This window comes from Psittacula echo (assembly GCF_963264785.1).
Source record: "Psittacula echo genome assembly, chromosome: 4".
Taxonomy (NCBI): domain Eukaryota; kingdom Metazoa; phylum Chordata; class Aves; order Psittaciformes; family Psittacidae; genus Psittacula; species Psittacula echo.
The window spans coordinates 116934063-116953014 of record NC_137738.1 but is presented as its reverse complement, the minus strand read 5'-3'; the positions used below and the strand labels follow the sequence as shown (position 1 = coordinate 116953014).

General features: G+C 41.4%; 1 protein-coding gene across 1 annotated transcript in view; it reads left to right on the top strand.

The window, feature by feature from the left end:
- PLCB1 (phospholipase C beta 1) overlaps positions 1-18952 on the top strand; it is a gene marked incomplete at its 5' end in the record, with an annotated part of 398924 nt that overhangs the window by 254507 nt on the left and 125465 nt on the right. Inside the window, 2 exons of the mRNA XM_080615239.1 lie at positions 2854-2954; positions 4343-4509. Coding sequence (XP_080471365.1) covers positions 2854-2954; positions 4343-4509 — 268 coding nt within the window. The remainder of the gene's footprint in view (positions 1-2853; positions 2955-4342; positions 4510-18952) is intronic.

The window sequence follows — 18952 nt, the reverse complement described above, 5'->3', positions numbered from 1 at the left end:
TCACTGCAGCACTGAGTGCTCCAGCCCTGATTCAGCTGAGCAAGACTGCAGTGGGATGATGACCCATGGACATCAAGCACGTTTTCAAAGCATGGACTTATTTACTTATGTATTTCTGGGTTCGACCTGGCAAGAGTAGAGTCCAATCCCTGTTGGATCTGGTTTTCAGCAGCTTTTGTCATCCAGTAGATCTGAAAGCAGAGGAATGTTTAAATAAATGTTTAAATGAAGTTTTAAAGTCTGCCAATGAGTTCTGGAGTTTGGCATCTGATTCCCCTGAGATTTTCTATAAATCTCGGCTACTCTGGGGGAAGGGGAGGTGCTTTTTGTTTGTTTGGGTTTTAGTCAAAGGTGCCTTAAACAGAATTTGAAGAGCTTTATTTTAGCTGCACATTTGGATGTGAAGACTGTTTTCTGCCTTCCAGTTAATGTAGAGGTTCACAATGAAGCACCAGTGAGTTTGACTGTTAACATAAATAAAACAACCAGCTATCAAGTCCTGTGTCTGCAGATACTCTGAATTAGCTGTTTTGCTGCCAAATATATGTAAGAGACTGGATACAGATGTTACAAAAGCAGGCAGGTTACCAGGCAAATCATAAATCAGCAGTGCTTGAAATTAGTAGTCTCAACCACAGAATAAAATCAAATGGCAGTATTCAGCAAAGCTGGAAATGAGGTTTGCTCTGGCGTAGTACTGAAGGTTTATGATTTGTTCATTGATCTCAGAAAAGAGATGAGCACATAAGGTTTGTAGGTGGCTCCACTGAAATGTGGATGGCTCAGACCAGGCTGAGGAATGGGGCAGTGTATTTTAATCCCTTTTGGCAGGCTTTCATCTCCCATTCTCCTCTCCGTTTTGTAGTCCACTGATAACATTACTGGTGGGAAGTCGTAGAATCCTAGAGTGGATTGGGTTAGAAGGAACCTTAAAGATTGTCTACTTTGAACCCATGAAAATAATTAATAATTAAAAGGTTCTGTAGTTAGGCTTCAGGACTTGTGTTGGTGATCCTCTTTGTGGGTAGGTGTTTGGTGATAGGTGTTTGGAAACTGAGCTGTATTTTCTTAGTGCTGAGTAACAAATAAAAGCCTGGATCTCAGGTTATTGGGAAAGACCCGTATTTTGTTTTGTTCAGCACCTTCAAATCCCTGCAAAGGAGTAATTCTATGCTAATGACACGATCAATGTTTAAAATGTCCTTAGGAGAAGCGCTGGCTGAGCAGTACCCTGCTGAATACGGATTATAGGTAGAGGCAACAGAGTGGGGTGCCAGCTTTAACAAGAATACTCACAAGCTGTATGAATTCTTTAGGCTTCACAAAGGCCTTTAGGAAAACACAAGTACCAGCAGTGCTACTCTGAACCAAAAGCAACACAGTTATCGAATTAATGGCAGTGTAGTGGGTGCAGTTTCACACACAGTTCAGTGTCACTGCTAGCTCTCAATGAAAGGAGCTATTTCCATCCTCCAGCTCTGAGTTTCAGATTTCTCCATTGCTCTTGCACTGGATTTAGCGGTTGTTTGTTGGATTTAGCAAGTTACCTGATCCCACAATAAAGCGCACAGGGTTGTTTTGGCTGGGTAAGCTTAGAACCAGCTCACCCTGCAGCCACTTGCATCATCTGCCAAATAAGAGGAAGGCACAAAGGGCTAATGGTTGGTGACTTTAGATGGTTGGAGCCTGGAGATGTACCCAGGTGGACAGCAAATAGCCCAGATCAGTATGAGCATGACTGGAGTCGGGTTTGGTCTGTGCTTGCAAAGCAATGGTCACTGTACAAAATCTTCTTGGGCCTCTGAAGGTTTCATAGATGAACAAAGAGATCAAGTGATCCCTGTGGCATTTGTTCGTTGTTTATTTTAACCTCAAGCAGGAAAAATGTAGAAAAGTTTCTTTCCATCTAACACAGGCTTGACTTGATGGTTCTGGTTCCCTTGGCAACAGCATTAAATAGGCAGAATAAGTAAAAGCAACAATTTCCCCTATCAGCAGTTTGCTTCTGAGGTGACCAGGTTCAGCGGTGTTTGAAAGCATATGGCTTTGTGTCCAAGTTACAGTCTTCCTCCTCCAGGTCATCAGATGTGGGCATTATTTTGGAGCTGTAAAGAGGTGCCACATGAGCCCATAATGCTGCTAGAGACTACATGTCATAGCTTTTGCTAAAGGTAGCTTGTGTGAAGGGAACTCAAAAACTAGATTTTCAGTATTTGCATTTCATGGGTTTGTGGTTTCCTTATTCTTGTTCCTTTATAAGATTTTTCTGAACACAATACAGGCTTCTATGCCATTTTGCTTTCATAGAACCCTCGAATGGTTTGGGTTGGAAGAAACCTTGAAGCTCATCCAGTTCCAACCTCTCTGCCATGGGCCGGGACGCCTCCCACTAGACCAGGTTGCTCCAAGCCCTGTCCAGCCTGGCCTTGAACACTGCCAGGGATGGAGCAGCCACAGCTTCATAGTGATTTTGCTCTCTGAAGTACACAGGCTTTGCTGGTGAAGCCACCCTGCTGGGAGGGAGCTCAGAGCCTTCATCCAGACTGAAATACCTGTTTATGCTGTAGATAAGGGGGTTAGATGTGGAGATGTCCTTTCTTTCTTCTTCACAGGTGCTCAGAGAAAGAGATAACTTTGCCTTATGGAAACTAAGAGGATAGTTGTATTTGTATGTTTTGTAAAGACTACTCTTTAAGCTGCTCTGTTATCCTGGGGAATTTATTATTCTGCAAAATCTGGGCTCATCTAGGTTGCAGGAAGGAAATGAGAAGCAGCACAGCACCGAGTGATCTGTTTACAAAGAGCAAGAGATGTTTGTATCCTTCTTTCACTAATATTTTCCCTATTTCACAGAATGATTCAATCCCTCAAGACGACTTCACACCAGACGTGTACAGGGTGTTCTTGAACAACCTCTGCCCTCGGCCTGAGATCGACCACATCTTTTCAGAGTTGTAAGAAAAGACACTCATTATTTATTTACCCCTTCACTGATTTTCTGGGCTGGGGATGGCAAAGTGGGTTATTAAGACTACAGCAGCATACAGCGATTGCCAAGAACAGATTTCAGTGTCAAGCAAGGCTGTTATTTAACCTTGGATCAAGGGTTCTTTTGCTCCCAAGCTTTTGCTTCCATTCCTAATGGCTGGAGTTTTAAAGTAGTTTGTTCCCAGAGGAGCAGAACTGCAGGGTCTTGTTTTTCTATATGGATTAGGACTGTGTAGGCTTCCATGACAGTAAAAGAGTAATAGGCAATAACAACATGTAATAGGCATGAGGAGATGTATAATCACCCTCAAAAACTCAATTAGGAGTTGCAAAAATTGTAGTAACTTTTAGGATTTATGCATCATGAATTCACACCGTGACATTAAGTTGGCAGCCAGCTACAACTGATTTCAAACATTCAGTTACAAGCTGTGTAACTCGTGATCTTTCTGCCCCTTGCAGCAAGTCATCGTACTTTCCATTTACAGAGCCTGATCAATGGAATCAGAATGGAAATATAAAGCAATATAAAGGCAAAGTAATTTCCAAAATGCATCCCAAGACCACCAAAGCAATTGGTGAACTTAACCTGTGCAACACGAGTGTGCTCGTGTACTCCTTTTGCACTCATTTTCTCTAAGGTTGAGGTTTCATAGGGACACAACCTTGGCCTAGTTTGCTCCCACTGAACCTGGAGGTAGACTTCTCATTGCTGTCTCACAACGGAGAAGAAATAGGCCAGTCTCAAGTGCTGTAGACAGCCCTAAGCACGTCACCTGGCTTGGAGGCTTCCTGGATCTCCATCTGGGTACCAATTATACCCAAACACTGCTCTTTTTACTAACTCTCTAAATAGGCATCTTTTGTGCTTGCTTTGCAGACTGCCTGGCATTTTTTAACAGGTTGATAAAAAGAGGGAAAAACTCCAAGCAAATACTAGAATACTGAAATCGGGGCTGTCGTTATTCAGCAGCAAAACCAAATAGTTGGGCTGGGAATGCCACCAGAGTGTTTGTGGCAAGCTGAGGATTGGATTCCACGTCGTTTTCTCTTTTACTCTTTTAAATCGCTTAGTTCCAGGACTTCAGAGGAATGAAAAGCTTTTAGCATTGCTCTGACTCTTCCCATTGATGTCGGTAATGCTGAATGCTTTTCAAAGTCTTACTCCTGGATGTTTGTTGAAGGATGTTTGTTGTTACATGCTGGCAAAGTAAATTAGTCCAGAGGCACAGCGGGACAGTGTTTTTGTTGTAAGAGTAGTTGTATCTTGGCTGTTTCCCTGGGAAGTCACATTGAACAACATTTCAAGGAAATGTATTTAAATGGTTTTGCTGTTGCTTTAATTTTTCTCTAGTGGTGCCAAGAGCAAACCGTACCTTACTGTTGATCAAATGATGGAATTCATCAATCTGAAGCAACGTGATCCACGATTAAATGAAATCCTCTATCCACCGTTAAAACAAGAACAAGTTCAACAGCTGATTGAGAAGTATGAACCCAACAGTAATCTGGCAAAGAAAGGTCAGTGGTTTTTATATTCTCCCTGTACTCGGTTTCTGATTTGAAACAATGACTCAATTATCCTGCAGCACATGCTAAAGCACAATTTGGTTCAGAATCAAATTGCATTTCCAGCTATCTGCTTTTGGATTGTACGAGCCTTCGAGACATCGTGTTGTGCATTTTTAATTGTATTTGGTTGGGATCAGTTTAGGAAGGATGGGGCTGGTTTCAGTATTTGCATTTTGGTAAATGTAATTGATAGCTTAGAGTAGTTGCTGTGGTGTACAGACTTCAACAGAAACCTTACTATGACAATGACTATTTACCTGCATCTGAAATCGTAGAATCATAGAATGGTTTGTGTTGGAGAGAACCTTAAGATCATCCAGTTCCAAACCCCTGACATGGGCAGGGGCATCTCACACTAGACCATGTTGCCCAAGCTCTGTCCAGCCTGGCCTTGAACACTGCCAGGGATGGAGCATTTACCACTTCTTTGGGCAGCCTGTACCAGTGCCTCACCACCCTCACAGTAAAGAACTTCTTCCTTATCTCTAACCTGAACTTCCCCTGTTTAAGTTTGAACCCATCACCCCTTGTCCTATCGCAACAGTCCCTAATGAAGAGCCCTCTCCAGCATCAAATGTAAATTGAAAATCAGTGACAGTGAACCTAAGAAGAAGATAATTCTGTCATTTAATAACAGGAATAAGCGCAGCCCTCCACTTTCTGATGAAGTGGTACAAAGCAAGATGTGAGAGCAGCCGAGTGTATTTGGTGCTATAATAACAGAAAAATCCCTTTTGAAATCTCAAGAGTTGTCAGGGCTTAACCGGGCATTTCGCCAGAGCCAGCAAGAGCTCTCGTGCTCAGATCTCTGCAGACTCTTGCTGCCACCACAAGTCTTAAAATAGCTTTGAATTTGTGTCTGCATCCTGGTTTATTCCAATCCACGTATCCTAATGATTACCCCAGCTTTTAGTGTGCTCATACCTTAGAAGTTTTAGGGGCATAGGACTATCCTGAAAAACATCTAATATGAAAAAACTGATTTGGTCCAGAGATTTTTGCATCCAGAGGAAACACAAAGGTATCTCTCCCAAAAGTCATAGAGGTTAACAGGATGCACTCCCGCCTGTCTCCCTGAAAGCCTTCTGACCTAGATGTCTTCCCAAAGGAAACCTGTTGCTCTCAATGCTGCAATCAACGTTGTCTAAAGGCAAAACACCTGTAATCTTTCTCTTTTCTAGTCCAATCAAATTTAGCATGCCCAGAGGTTTTGATGGAGGGGTTAAATGCTGCTCCTTTGTCATGCTTACGCAAACTGTCTTTTGACGTCAGTGAGAATAGTAGCGTGAGTAGATGAAAACACATTGTGACCTCCTCTCATCCGTGCAAATATTAGAATCCTTCTCTCTGCTTACCTTATTTCACATCAGCGACATGAAAATCTGATATAAAAGATCATTCTTATTACCCAAATATTGGCACTTCATATAAACCAAATAAAGGATTTATTAGAAGGAGGTGTGCTAGCAGAACACCAAAGTCAAAATGAAATCACGTTCTGACTAGCAGTAAGGAGGAAGCGTGAAACAAACCACAGAAAAAGGGTGTTATGATGGTGTTTGCTGTTACCCTCAAGTAGGATTTGTGGGACACCTCCAGCTTACCGCAATTTATGTCGGTGCACGCTTTTGCTGCAGGAGTTGCTTTTCCATCAGTGCTCTTTTCCTGGGTAGGACTTATTTTGCTCTTTCAGGATGAGCTCTCACAGACAATGCTGACTTTAACAAGGGAAATGCAGGTCACAGAGAGTTAACTCCTTTTCTGGGTTTGTTTGTATTTTCTTCTATTTAAACTTGTGCACTCTTGACAGAGTTGGCACAAACTGTGGCCCACCTCCGTGCTGCAGACACCACCTCTTATCTAGCATCCTGTCTGGCAGCTGAGCTAGAGCTGCTATCCCCATTCCAGTGCAAATCCCGAGCTTACCACCTTAAAATTACAGGAACAGGCTAATCAGGAATGACATGGGGACACAATATTTTCTGTACATCCGCTTTGAGTTGGGAATGCAATTCACTGTATTCTAAATGAAGTGTAGGTGTGCGCCCTATCCTGCACTCATGGAATGATTGCAAAAATATGCTGCGTGTCTAAAATGTCACCAAAATATAACAGTGCACATTCAAAATAGTGATTTAACCTTTTGATATGGTGGCTTGTAAAAGGGATTGTCACTCAGGCTTTCTGCTGTCAGAAAGGACGACACCCAAGGTTGTTGAAATGAAATGCCTGGGCAGTTCTGGCCAGAGCACTGGTACCTGAGTAACTTCTGATAGTTCAGTGCATGTGCTTCTTAGCAAGTAAAATTTTATGTATTGAAATGTTCTTTTTGAATAACATTACGGATTTTTTCCTTAAAAACTTAAATCCAAATTCATAAAAGAGAAGCTATCTGCCTTTGTACAGCAGCCTGACTTCTCACTCCCACTACCCAGTCAGGACAGTTCTAGACCTTCACTCATTTAATTTCCCATCTAACCTGACTATAGTAATTATCTGCATGATAATATTCTCTTTTAATTATTCTCTCACAGCTAATTAAATGGGTTGCTGAAGATTGCTTTTACTGGCTCTCAGCTTTCACAGCACACAGCTTTTGACAGCTCATAATTCTCCATTTCTCTGTTCACCATTATAGGCCTTTTTCTGTACCCGTTGCAGCTCAACTGCGGTGTTTTGAACACAGTAAGCAAAAGCTGTCCATAACATTATAAATTTTAACAACATGGCTCTTCAGGTACCTGATAAAATCAAATGCCAATGTTCTTACTGGTTAAGGGCCTTAGGTTGAAGCCTTTTGAGTAAAGAGCTGCCTGTGTTCCTGCTCATCACTAATGTATCCTTGGCTATTGTATTGCTGGGATGTGATGAAGCTTTTGCAACATCAGCAGGTGCATGGGCTTGACATCTCCATAGGCTAAACATCTGGAGTAGTATTTTTATAGTGATTGAAGCAAGTTGTTGTGATTAATGTTTTGTGTCATACAGTGAAGGAGATGAATGTGCTGTGTATAGCGTGTTTCCTTATCAGGTGAAAGCAGAACAAGTTCCTGGTACTGCTCAGCAGCCTCTTGCTGTCAGCAAAAGCATTCTGGGGGGCTGTTTGGCATGGTTAAGCAGCACCTTGTAATTTAGTATTTTCAGGTTGTAAAGCCATTGGGTGGCTGGCACAACTGCCGAATGTATTCCCTTTCAAGTTGCCATGTTGCTAATGGGATGTATATCAATAAATCAGTTGCCAAGGGGTTGATTTGGAATTGCCTTATTTGCTTTTATTTTTTAAGAAGGCTTGTATAAAAGTGAGTTGTTCAGGTTCTTGTTAGATTAGGGGTGGGAGAAGGGACACTGATGCTGAGTTTCAGGGATCTCTGCTCGCTCCTGGCAGTGACAGTCCTGGTTTTGAGAATGATGTGAAATCTACCATACAAATCAGGACTATTCATCGGGGACTGTAGTGACAGGACAAAGGGTAATGGGTTCAAACTTAAACAGGGGAAGTTTAGATTGGATCTAAGGAAGAAATTCTTTACTGTAAGGGTGGTGAGGCACTGGAATGGGTTGCCCAGGGAGGTTGTGAATGCTCCATCCTTGGCGGTGTTCAGGGCCAGGTTGGATGAGGCCTTGGGTGGCATGGTTTAGTGGGAGGTGTCCCTGCCCATAGCGGGGGGGTTGGAACTGGATGATCTTAAGGTCCTTTCCAACCCTAACAATTCTATGATTCTATAAAATCCTGCAGAAATGTGCTGGTTCTTCCTGACTGAATGATGCAGTGCATTTCTAAAAGTTCCTAGATTCAAAAGAACCCTGGAGCTTTGACTGCTCAAATCCCATTGTCTCTATGTAAGCCTTTTCTTCTGAAAACAGTGGTTTGAATACCACTGAGTAACAGCCTGGCTCTAGGGGCATCCTGTGTCTCTTAAATACTCTAAGCAAGAAGAGCTATACCCATGTACCAGACTAACAATGAATACAAATCCAAGGCCTGCTAGGCAAAGGAGACGTGAAAAAGCTGGATTCATGCTATAGCAATAAAATATGTGCTCCCCACCATGCTCATTGGTGGGAGCAAGATGAGGGGTAAGTTATTATTAGCCATTATCTTTAAATTGGTTTTTACTGAAAGAGTCTTGACTGTAGTATAAGCTTTAAAAAACAGAGTCTGGAAGTGCTTTGGAGATTTTCCTGGCCAATGGATGTGGACATCAGATTGTACTTCCTAGAAGGCATCTTTGAGATAAGTAATGGCATAAAGAGTTTAATTTTCTTTTTCTCTTTAGTGTGTGTTCATTTAAACACTATCTCTGCTTATTGAATGTTAAAGGGCCAGGTTTTTAGGGCTGCACGGAAGAAAAAAGCTTTCCTCTTACATTTTACAGCATTTGTTTCTCCAGATTTTCTCCACTGTACCTTTTTGGGAGTACTGTGTGTCAGTTTTAGTTACACTTGTATTTAGAAGGATTGTAGGGGAGCTGGTTCCACGACCCTCCCTGAATTCCATTATTAATTCTGCTTTGCTAGTGTGCATTTATAAGTAGTTCTTGTGCTGGGTTTTTCCTAGGTAATAAAATAAATTAAGCAATTAACATTAGGTTAAGGTATATTTAATTTCATACAGCATTTACTGCATGTGGTTTTCCCATGGCACCTTTAATACCCAGCAGTATTCATTTCAGGACAAATGTGTTTTTCGTCCCTTAAACATCAATGTATTTTAAACCTTTTAATCCCACCACATTAAATTCACCTTTCAGTGACTGCTTAAGAGTAATTACACATTGGAGTCTTTCTGGATATCAGAAGGGGGTGATTTCCTAGGCAACAGATTCTGGTGGCAAAACCAATTATCATGCAACTGTGGCTATGCTTTTAAGCCATACTTCATAATATTTAAAGCTTAAATTCTAATGCATAAACCAGGCAAGTTGATGGCATTTTCTGGCACTGAAACATTTGTAGGTACTGTTACAAAATAGTTGAAGTCTTTCAAGCCTCCTAACTGCAACTTTAGAATTCAAGAATACTTAGCAAAAAGCCCATTAACTTTGGGATTTTCAGTGCTTTCCAGCATTCCAGTTTACAAGAGAAGAACTCTCAGCATTGTTTCTCCTTCTCAAATGATGACAGAACAATAGATCCCAGTCCTGGATTATTACTCTTTAAAATTTATAAGCCACACGCATATTCCATGCTGTCAGCAACAAGTGCAAAGTTAGGTGTCTTGCCAGAAAGCCTAAATATATGTGTGCAGCAAATGTTGGTGTGAATAATGTACCATAAATCATGGAATCATAGACTCATCAAATGGTTTAGGTTGGAAGGAACCTTAAAGATCATCTAGTTCCAACCCCTCTGCCAAGGGCAGGGACACAATAAGTTAATAACGAGTTAATGGGAGCTATACTTGTCAAAATGAAGTTAGAAAATATGTTTCTGTAATGCACTGTATTTTCTTTCTAGTGCTTGGGGTTTTGTTACTGTTTAAGCTGTAAAATTCATTTCAGATCTTGCAGTTGCTTGGAAGTTCCATCTTAAGTTAAAGATTAAATGTAGAACTCTTTTAGACAGAAAACCCTCAAATACGATTGTTTTGCATCTGCTTTGCAGGTAAAGTGCTTCGTCTTTCTAACTGAGCTGTAAGGACTTGATAACAAAATGAGAGAGCGATGTGGACCAGTATTAATGAATTTTGCAACCGTGAACAAAGACACAGTAGTGAAAAAGCACAAGTTTTTACCTTTTATTCTTTGGTTGCATTTTGAAAGCCTAGGAACTGGCTCGGGTCTGACACCCATGTGGTTTTACATGGAGTTAGTTTATGCTGTTGGCACTGGAATTAATGAAGTATCAAAAATATGTTTAGGATTCCAGGGAGGGCACATTTCCCAATCCTCTGTATGTAATACAGATACTTTGAAAGAAGCACGAGCATTGCAGTAATGCACTGTGGGACAGGTATCTGGCACAAGGAATAGCTCCACAGATAGCAGTGAAACTGTGCTAAATGTGAAATGGACGTGGCAGGGGGGTTGAAACTTGATGATCTTAAGGTCCTTTCCAAACCTAACTATTCTACGATTCTGTAATCATAGAACCATAGAATAGTTAGGGTTGGAAAGGACCTTAAGATCATCCAATTCCAACCCCCCTGCCATGGGCAGGGACACCTCACACTAAACCATGCATAATTCTATTGTGGAAGTTGTATCTTCAGAGCTGCAGAGTATAAACTAATTGTGATAATATAAGTTCAGCAGTCAGACCAGACCTGTGCTAGCTCATATGGGAGCAGACCATACCAGTGACTCGTGTCCCACGTTCCAGAAACCTGATAGATAGGCTGAACCCCAGCCTCCAACCCTATAGGCAGACTTAAACCCTGTATCATAGAATCATAGAATAGTTAGGGTTGGAAAGGACCTTAAGATCATCCAGTTCCAACCCCCTGCCATGTCCATTTTACGTTTAGCACAGTTTCACTGCTATCTATAGTATCCCAACACTGGAAATGGATAAAAGAACCTGGGGTGACAGAACCACAAAGCAAACATGAGTAGAGGTTTTGGAGTATGGGCTGCATCATCCCCTTCAACTGGAGCTGTTGCTCAGATATAAGTAAAGAGAATCTTACATCAATCCTGCATTTCAGCAGTTCTGTAGACACATTCTGCTGCTGCTGCCTGCCTGTATTGTGTTTGACTCAAGCTATCAGAGCCCATAAATGGAAAACTTCCTCTAAAAGTACAACAGTTTCTTTGGAGTTGTTGCCATTTTACTGCCTCTTTTATAGAATAGAGGGAGGTATTCAATTTTAGCAGCAGGATTTATTGTTTGAAGGTAGATATCGGGTAAAGTTTACTTCTGAAAACATAAAGCAGCTTGGGCTCAAGTGCTGAAGGAAAGAAATGTATATAAGCTATGAATAAACATTGTGGGGTTTGCCTCTTCATGATGACTGCTACGAACGTAGTGCTTTGCACTGCAAAAGGGCCCATGAGGACAAAGAATGCTGTGATCCAGTGGGTGACATCTAGAGCTGGTGGCAGAAGAGCAGGGTTTTCCTGGCTCTGCCACAGATGAGGTCACTGACATTATGTGCCATTTTGGGGTTTGCTTCCTCCTTTGATCAGATCGACTAAACAGGCAGTTGGTCTCTGTCTTGAGAAGCTAGCAGTGATCTGTGAGTCTTTGGTATGTATAGTATCTGTCACAACAGGGCAGTGAACATAGATGGAGTACATGCGCTACTACAAGACGACGACCATATGAGGAAGTTTCCCTTGTAATGTCATATGTAATCATCTACTCTAACAATATCCTTTAGGACTATGACTTGCCTATAAATACATCTGGGTTAAACACTGGGGAGGCAGAAAGAAGTGGTAAACTAAAGGACAATGTTGGCAGAAGAACACAGAGGTGTCAAGTGGCCTTGAATTAGTTTAGGGTAGAAATGAAGAGGTTGTAAAGAGGGTGAAAAAAGCAATTATTAAGATAGAGCTTGATTTGTTTATGAAAGGGATTGAAGGTAGTACCTGCTGCTGCAGAATCAGGTTTAAAGAACAAACAAGAATGTCCCTTAAAAGGGACTCAGGTCCCTTCTTTTTACTGTACTGAAACGGTCTTTGCAGAGCCGTGCCTTCATTCTTTTCCACTTCTCTTTAATATTAATCTCTTCTTCAACTGGAGGAGTTTGTGAAAGGAAAATATTAGTCATGATGAAGGCTTTTCCTAGGATTTTTCTCACCCATAGCATGCTCTCACTCTGCTCATCTCTTGCCATTATACTGCAGAACAGTCTTTTTGGCAAGTGCATTAATAGCTTATGTAGAGAAGTATCACTTAAGAGGAAAAGAGTATGTATTTTTAGATGTCTTTTAATGAAACTTGGCAATTGGAAGTAAGCCAGCATTTAATATCATTATATCTTCCAAGATCACTCCAAGGCATTCTACAGAGCATGTTTTTCAGAGGTTTGAGAAGACAGTGACATATTCCAGTAGTGGCCCACTTTCAGGTCTGTCAGAATTGGGATTAATGGTATTTTATCTGTATGATTTAAAATCTTTCCCCTTATCTAGCTGTCTGCCTGTCTTAGACATCTGCCATGTTGTAAAGTGCTCGTTCCACTGGTAGCTAGGAACTAGTGTGAAAGGTGCTTTTGTAGTGTTTTTATAGATTTAATTTGATCTAAACTCTCTGTTATCTCGTTTCCTGTAAGGGATATCCTGTCAGAAACAATTTCTTACCACATCTGTGCAGCAAAGTCAAGAGCAGCCAGAAATACTGCTTGTGTCTGTAAAACCCTGCGATGCCACAGACTTCTGTCCACAGTAGTTTTTGTAGATTTGTGCAGTTTGGACTCAAAGTATTCAGAAATACCAAGCTTAAGATGACTGCTGAGAGACTCAGGTTTAGCTGACTGTCTTTGCCTTTGCTTCATTGGTCCTGATGGAATAAATGAGACCTGCCCTAGCACCTTCTTATCCAGGATCATGCTGCAGACCTCAGCTGAAATTGCTCTTGCAGTGTCAGCTGATATCATCAAGATATAGGGGTTCACTGGGGGTTTTAACAGTCAAGGCCCCACGCTTGGACAAGAACCTGGAAGACAGTAGCTGATGCTTGCTACTATAAAGACTGCACCAAGCAAGCCAGCACGTTCGAGCAAAATTGAATTTGGACAGGGAACTAAAAAGAAAAAAGCAGAAAAGTAAATGCCTGCCAAGGAATAAGCTGCAGTCCCATGTGGTTCTCTAGCTAACTTTAGATGTAGCGTTACTTCACAGTCCAACTTGGAGATGGTGCTGATCATCCTGCTTCAGTCTTGAGATTTAGGAAAGATTGCTTGCTTACCTACACCTGGGTGGGCTTCCCTCGCTCCTTAAAATCATAGAATCATAGAATAGTTAGGGTTGCAAAGGACCTTAAGCTCATCCAGTTCCAACCCCCCTGCCATGGGCAGGGACACCTCCCACTAAACCATGTCACCCAAGGCTCTGTGCAACCTGGCCTTGAACACCGCCAGGGATGGAGCACTAAGTATTCAGATTTGTATATATATGTGTGTGTGTGTGTGTGTATGTATATGTACACACACACACACATATATATATATGTGGTAATGTTTTAGAAACTCTTTCAATTTAAAGAAAGAGCTATCTGTGGCTGATGAGGATGCTAACCAGTAAGAAACTGCTTGATACTACATATAGGGATCTGGTTAAATGTGAACTGTAACACAGAAGTGCTTGGTTCAAGATGCTGGACTGTTTGTAAGCCATCATAGGCATATGCTATATACATATATATATACACGCACACACACATGTATACACAACACTTACTAGTAAAAGACATTGTTTTTCAGTGTAACAGGTTTCAAGATTTATGCTCCTTAACGCACCACCTTGGTTTACCAGAACCTCTGATCTGTGGCCATGCTGTTACAGTAGATGTTTTTAAGGTTGCTGTTGAGACGTAGGTGATCTATATTCAGTAAAAGAAATGTGTTCTGAACATTCAGATTTCGAGGGAAAGAAAATGTTGTTTAAAATCTTCCCTATGGGTATGTTTTACTGTTTTCTAGCACTACTAGAGAAAATTACATGGATTTCATAGGCTGCAGCCCCTGTGGGTTAGAGCCCTTTCTTCTTGGATGTTTGAAAAGGGCTGAAAACCCCTGTGACTGCTGATGAAATAAATAGGATGCTCATCATTGCCCAGTGACTTTAAGATCATGTTAAAATGGATGGCTCATGCCAACAGACACAAGTGAGATTTGGCAACTATTGTCTCTTCTCTGGTGACACGCCATCTTCTTTTCTCTTTTGAGACGGCAGCATACTTGGAATGCTCCCAGCGTTTTCATTCTGATTGAAAATGCTCTTTATCATGAAAGTATGAGGTTTGCTATTCGGTGTGGCTTGCCTAGAAGCTCATAGGAAGTATTTCCTTCCTGAACTGTCTCAAGCTGCAGTACCTCTTCTGAAAACCAGTCAGAAAAATGGTTTTCCATTTGCAAACATTTTCTTGGGGAGAAAAAAAGAGAAGAAACTGAAGCCAATGTTAGTTTTGTCTGCACTTGTACAGATGATAAAATGGATATGATAGCTTCATTAGAATGACAAGCATTTCTGATTCCAATGTACTGAGTTCTGCTTTATTTGGTTGATGATCCTTCCTTTGCAAGATATTCTGGATCTCCGTGTCCTCAGGCATGTGATATTTCCGCATGGATTAACTGATACTGAGCGAGCTCTTTTCTCTATGCTGCTTAAGCACATGTTTACCTTCCCATGTTTTCCTCTCTGACTGCTTGTCATTCAGTAAGCATTTATTTCTGATACTGTATAGGAGTTACTGTTCTCTGATTATATTCAGATTTCCCTGTGTCCTATTACAATATACCCACTCAAGGGTAGAGCAGTGAATCTCACTCTATCCCTTTCTTATTGAGTTTTCTGTTTCTTTTTCAAGAACATGTTGCCAAAGAAAGCGTGGTTTGGTTTGTGGCCAGGTAACTGTCTAATCACAGAAAGTAGTTGAGCAAGTATAACTGAGGGCAGAATTGAATCCATTCCGTTTTCCTTTAAGCTTAGAAATCTGAATGAGACTGGAACACAAGAAGTTTGATTTAAAGGATTTAAGCAATGAGAGGACCAATAAAATCCATTTCAAGACTGTTTCCTAGTGCAATTAGTTGTAGCACTGCCAAGCTTTTTCAGATACTCGCCCCAAGTTTTCTGTTGGACTGTTTTCTGTTACCTGCCTTTGGCCACTGTAACTGTTCTGCCTCATCCTTATCATTTACACTTGAATAATTACTGCCACTTAGGCTTCACATGTTTGATCTTTCTTGTTTTAGCATGTATTGTGACGTACGTTACTAGTCATAACACTTCTCTAAATAATCTTCTGCATACAGACACATTTCTGATGATACATAGTCAAAAACTCGAGTTGTGAGACGGGGAGCAGTGTCGCTGGTCCTATTAAGATCCTTGATGTTGTCAGTAGTTAAGTAAGTTAAGCATAACTTGTGCCCATTAAATCTGTAGGACTGCCTGTGTGGCTAGGTTTAGTTATGGGTACGCGTGTTGCTATATTTGATGCCAGGCATATTTGCCTCCTTCATCAGTGACTTGATAGTAAAATGTCCTGCCAACCAATTACATATTTCCCAACCATCTTTTTTGATGCAGCTACATACAAGTGCATCGTTGTTCTTTGCATCTTGTCTGCTTTTCGGGATGATGGATTTCTAGCCATCTTCTTTCCAACTCAGCTCTGTGTTCGGGGTTTGTCTTTGCTTGAATGATTAGCTGCCTACCTTGCATTATTATTTGTGTGTTCTCATTTGATTTCCATCCCATTTACCTGGTTCATAACAGTTCCTAGAGAACCGTCTGTTCTTTAAACCCTGTGTTGTTGATTCTACTGTAGATTATTAAAGACTGTATGAAACCAGTGTGGCAGCCTCCGGACTTCTTCCATGCAGTTCAGCTTTCAAATTCAAAGAAACTCTGATCTTGCAGTCTTGACCTCAGTTTATTTCTATCTGTGCTATCTGCAGATTAGTTTTTCCAATAAGGAAAAGTTTGGATTTAGAAGCTCTATTCAATGCTTTACTAATATTCAGATCAGTGATTCAGCTGTGTTGCCCTTCCTCTACTTACTTATTAATTTGGTAAAACTGTCTGACTAGGATTCATTTTTCCCCTTGCTGATCATTGAGAAATTACTAAAATGGAGGAGTTACTGATGAGTTTTGCTTGGGGGTGTAAATGAAGGTTGGCATGTAGGTATTTTGAAGTAGCTGCAGATCCTGACCCGAGGCCTGAAAGTTGCTACTGTCTGCGGTGTTTTGGTTTTCTTAATAGAGTAGCACTGATGCCTAGTAAGAGGATGTTGCCTGCACTGTGCAGGCCTGTCCTGCCTCCATTCACAAAACTCAATACGCGCAGAAATTCCAGTTAAACCATAGTGATATCCTAATAGCACGTGTGTCTGGAAAGCCAAACGGGTTTCAGCATCGCTTCCAAAATCACTTGGGTGCAAATGCTGCAAGTGTCGTGAGAGTGGCTCTGGCACATCATGTCCCGCACAGTGTGAATTTTATGTAAATTCATCCTTGTGAACTTCTCTGCTGGCTCACAAAGCTGGAAAGCATAGAGTAGCTAACGTGTGCCTAAAGTCTAGAGACACACTGGGGGTACATGCATCCTACTCTACACTGTGCATGAAAATTTCAATACCTAATGAGCTGTAAATCACAGTGCTGGTTTGTGAAATAGAATTCCCAATGGGGCATATTGTACAGCTCTCTCACAGGATTATAAAGTATCTGCTTTACTTGGCAGATTTTAATCTTTGAGTTGAAAGGACTGCTCAGTTGCATGGGATTACAGTGAATGTGATTAATGTTACAGATTGTGTTGGAATAGGCCTGATTTCACTGTCAGGCAAAACACTAATGTAATTCTGCATCGCTAACTGGGAGATATGAGGAGCCAATTAATTGTCTCTTTTCCTTTGTGTGTGTGTGTTTGTTTTCTTTTTTACATTAATAACATCTCTTGGCACAATTGTGCCTTCTAGTTACATTACAAGTGAATGGATAACAGCATGGGTGTTAACAAATGGAAGGCTCTATGAAGTTTGCAAATATATGGAAAGAAATGTTTAAGATCCTTGCAGCCAAACCTGTTGACTGCTTACAAGCAAATACACATTTTAATTGTCACACAAAACATCCACATATTTTAAGAGACGAGCTGATGTTAAAGTTGCAAGACTAAAGTGCAAATTGAAATGTGAAGTGGTCTGTTCTGCTGTCAGTTGTTGCCTGTCTTGTTTTCTGTCCTGCTCTGTCCCAGCACACTGCTCAAAGGACAGTAAGGCTCTTGGGGACAGGCTAGGCAGATACCAGGGAAAATGAAGTAGCAGTCAATACATGCATATATTATATTATATATTATCTGCTGAAATCAGAGTGATGAAGTTTAGATCAAGGAATTGGGTTGAGAAGTCTGCAGGATAAGCTGGTCTTTCATATTTCCTCCAGCCTACTGCACTGCAGGGTTTCTGACCTTTACCCTGGGCCTCTGCGGAGGGCACTGAACTGGTGAAGAAGCTTCTTTTAGAAGCTCAGCCCCGCTTTGAACCCTGACGTCTCTTATCTTGTGCTTGGCACAGCGCTGCGGGTGTTGAGTGAGCAGGGGGTTGTTTACATCCTCAAGTTGATGAGCTAGCAAGCTCCCGGGGACCCAGGAGCCTTTCCACATCCAGAACAGTATGCTGGTCCGCTGGAGGGGTTGGGAAAGCAGGAGCTTGTCGAGTTACCTATGTCTCATTAAGCAGCAGGAGAAGGATTGTTGTGTCAAAAGCAGCCTATGCTTTTGCCAGCTCTGGAAAAACTGCACGAGAACAGTTTTACATGAGGGCTATTATCTGTGTCAGTGCTTGCACAGGGAAGTGCATAGTGCCCTGGTCCTGCACAAGTTCTGTCACAAGCCCTGATGGGAAAAATATGCTTAGGTTCTGTGGATCTAGCCAAAGAGGATTATAAAAAGCCCTATGATAACCAGTAAGTCTTCAAATAGTGGAGTCTCTGAGAAGTATATTCACAAAGTACAGTCTTTCCTATCAACCAGTTCAACTGACTGCCTGGTATTCCTGTTTTGTGGCAAATTAGTGAACACGGTCTCCCAGGAAGGGAGAGAGATCCCAGCTACCAAACTGCAGAAGAAAACATTTGGATTAATGAATATTGACAATATCTAAGACCCACAGAAGAGAGGGTTCACTTCCTTGCTCCTATGGATGTTCTGAACTTTCAATAGGTCCTTTGCCAGCAGTATGCCACCTGCCTGAAGACAGCTTCCAAGAAAGGATTTGGAGTGATGGAAATGACTTCTGTTTTCTTTTAGAGCTGGCAAATGTTGACCACAAAGGAGACCTCTTCCTTAAAGGCAAAGTAGCAGTTACATTTCTATGTGTTTTTCTTTAAACTGCCATCCAGGAACATTTATTCCTTTCATCCAGTGTAATAGATCTTGAAAGGTCTGGGATGATGTAGCTGTAGCTAATGAGGAATTTGTAACTACTTTTGAGCAATCAGGTGGAACCAGGGATGCAGAAAATGATCAAGATGCTGCACAAACACTTCCAATGTTTCATGAAATGAGGCTGATCCCAGCCTGGGAAATTCAATAGAATCTCTTAGCATCCCTCTTACATATATTACCCTTCTAGCAGGAAATTACTTCTCCTTCCTTCCAAATTTTAGTGAAAAAAATAACAGATTTGGTTGACTTCACTTGATGGGCAATCTGGTGGTGGTTCCTTGATTTCTGCATGAATTTCACCACCTTGCAGGTCATATGAAGCAACC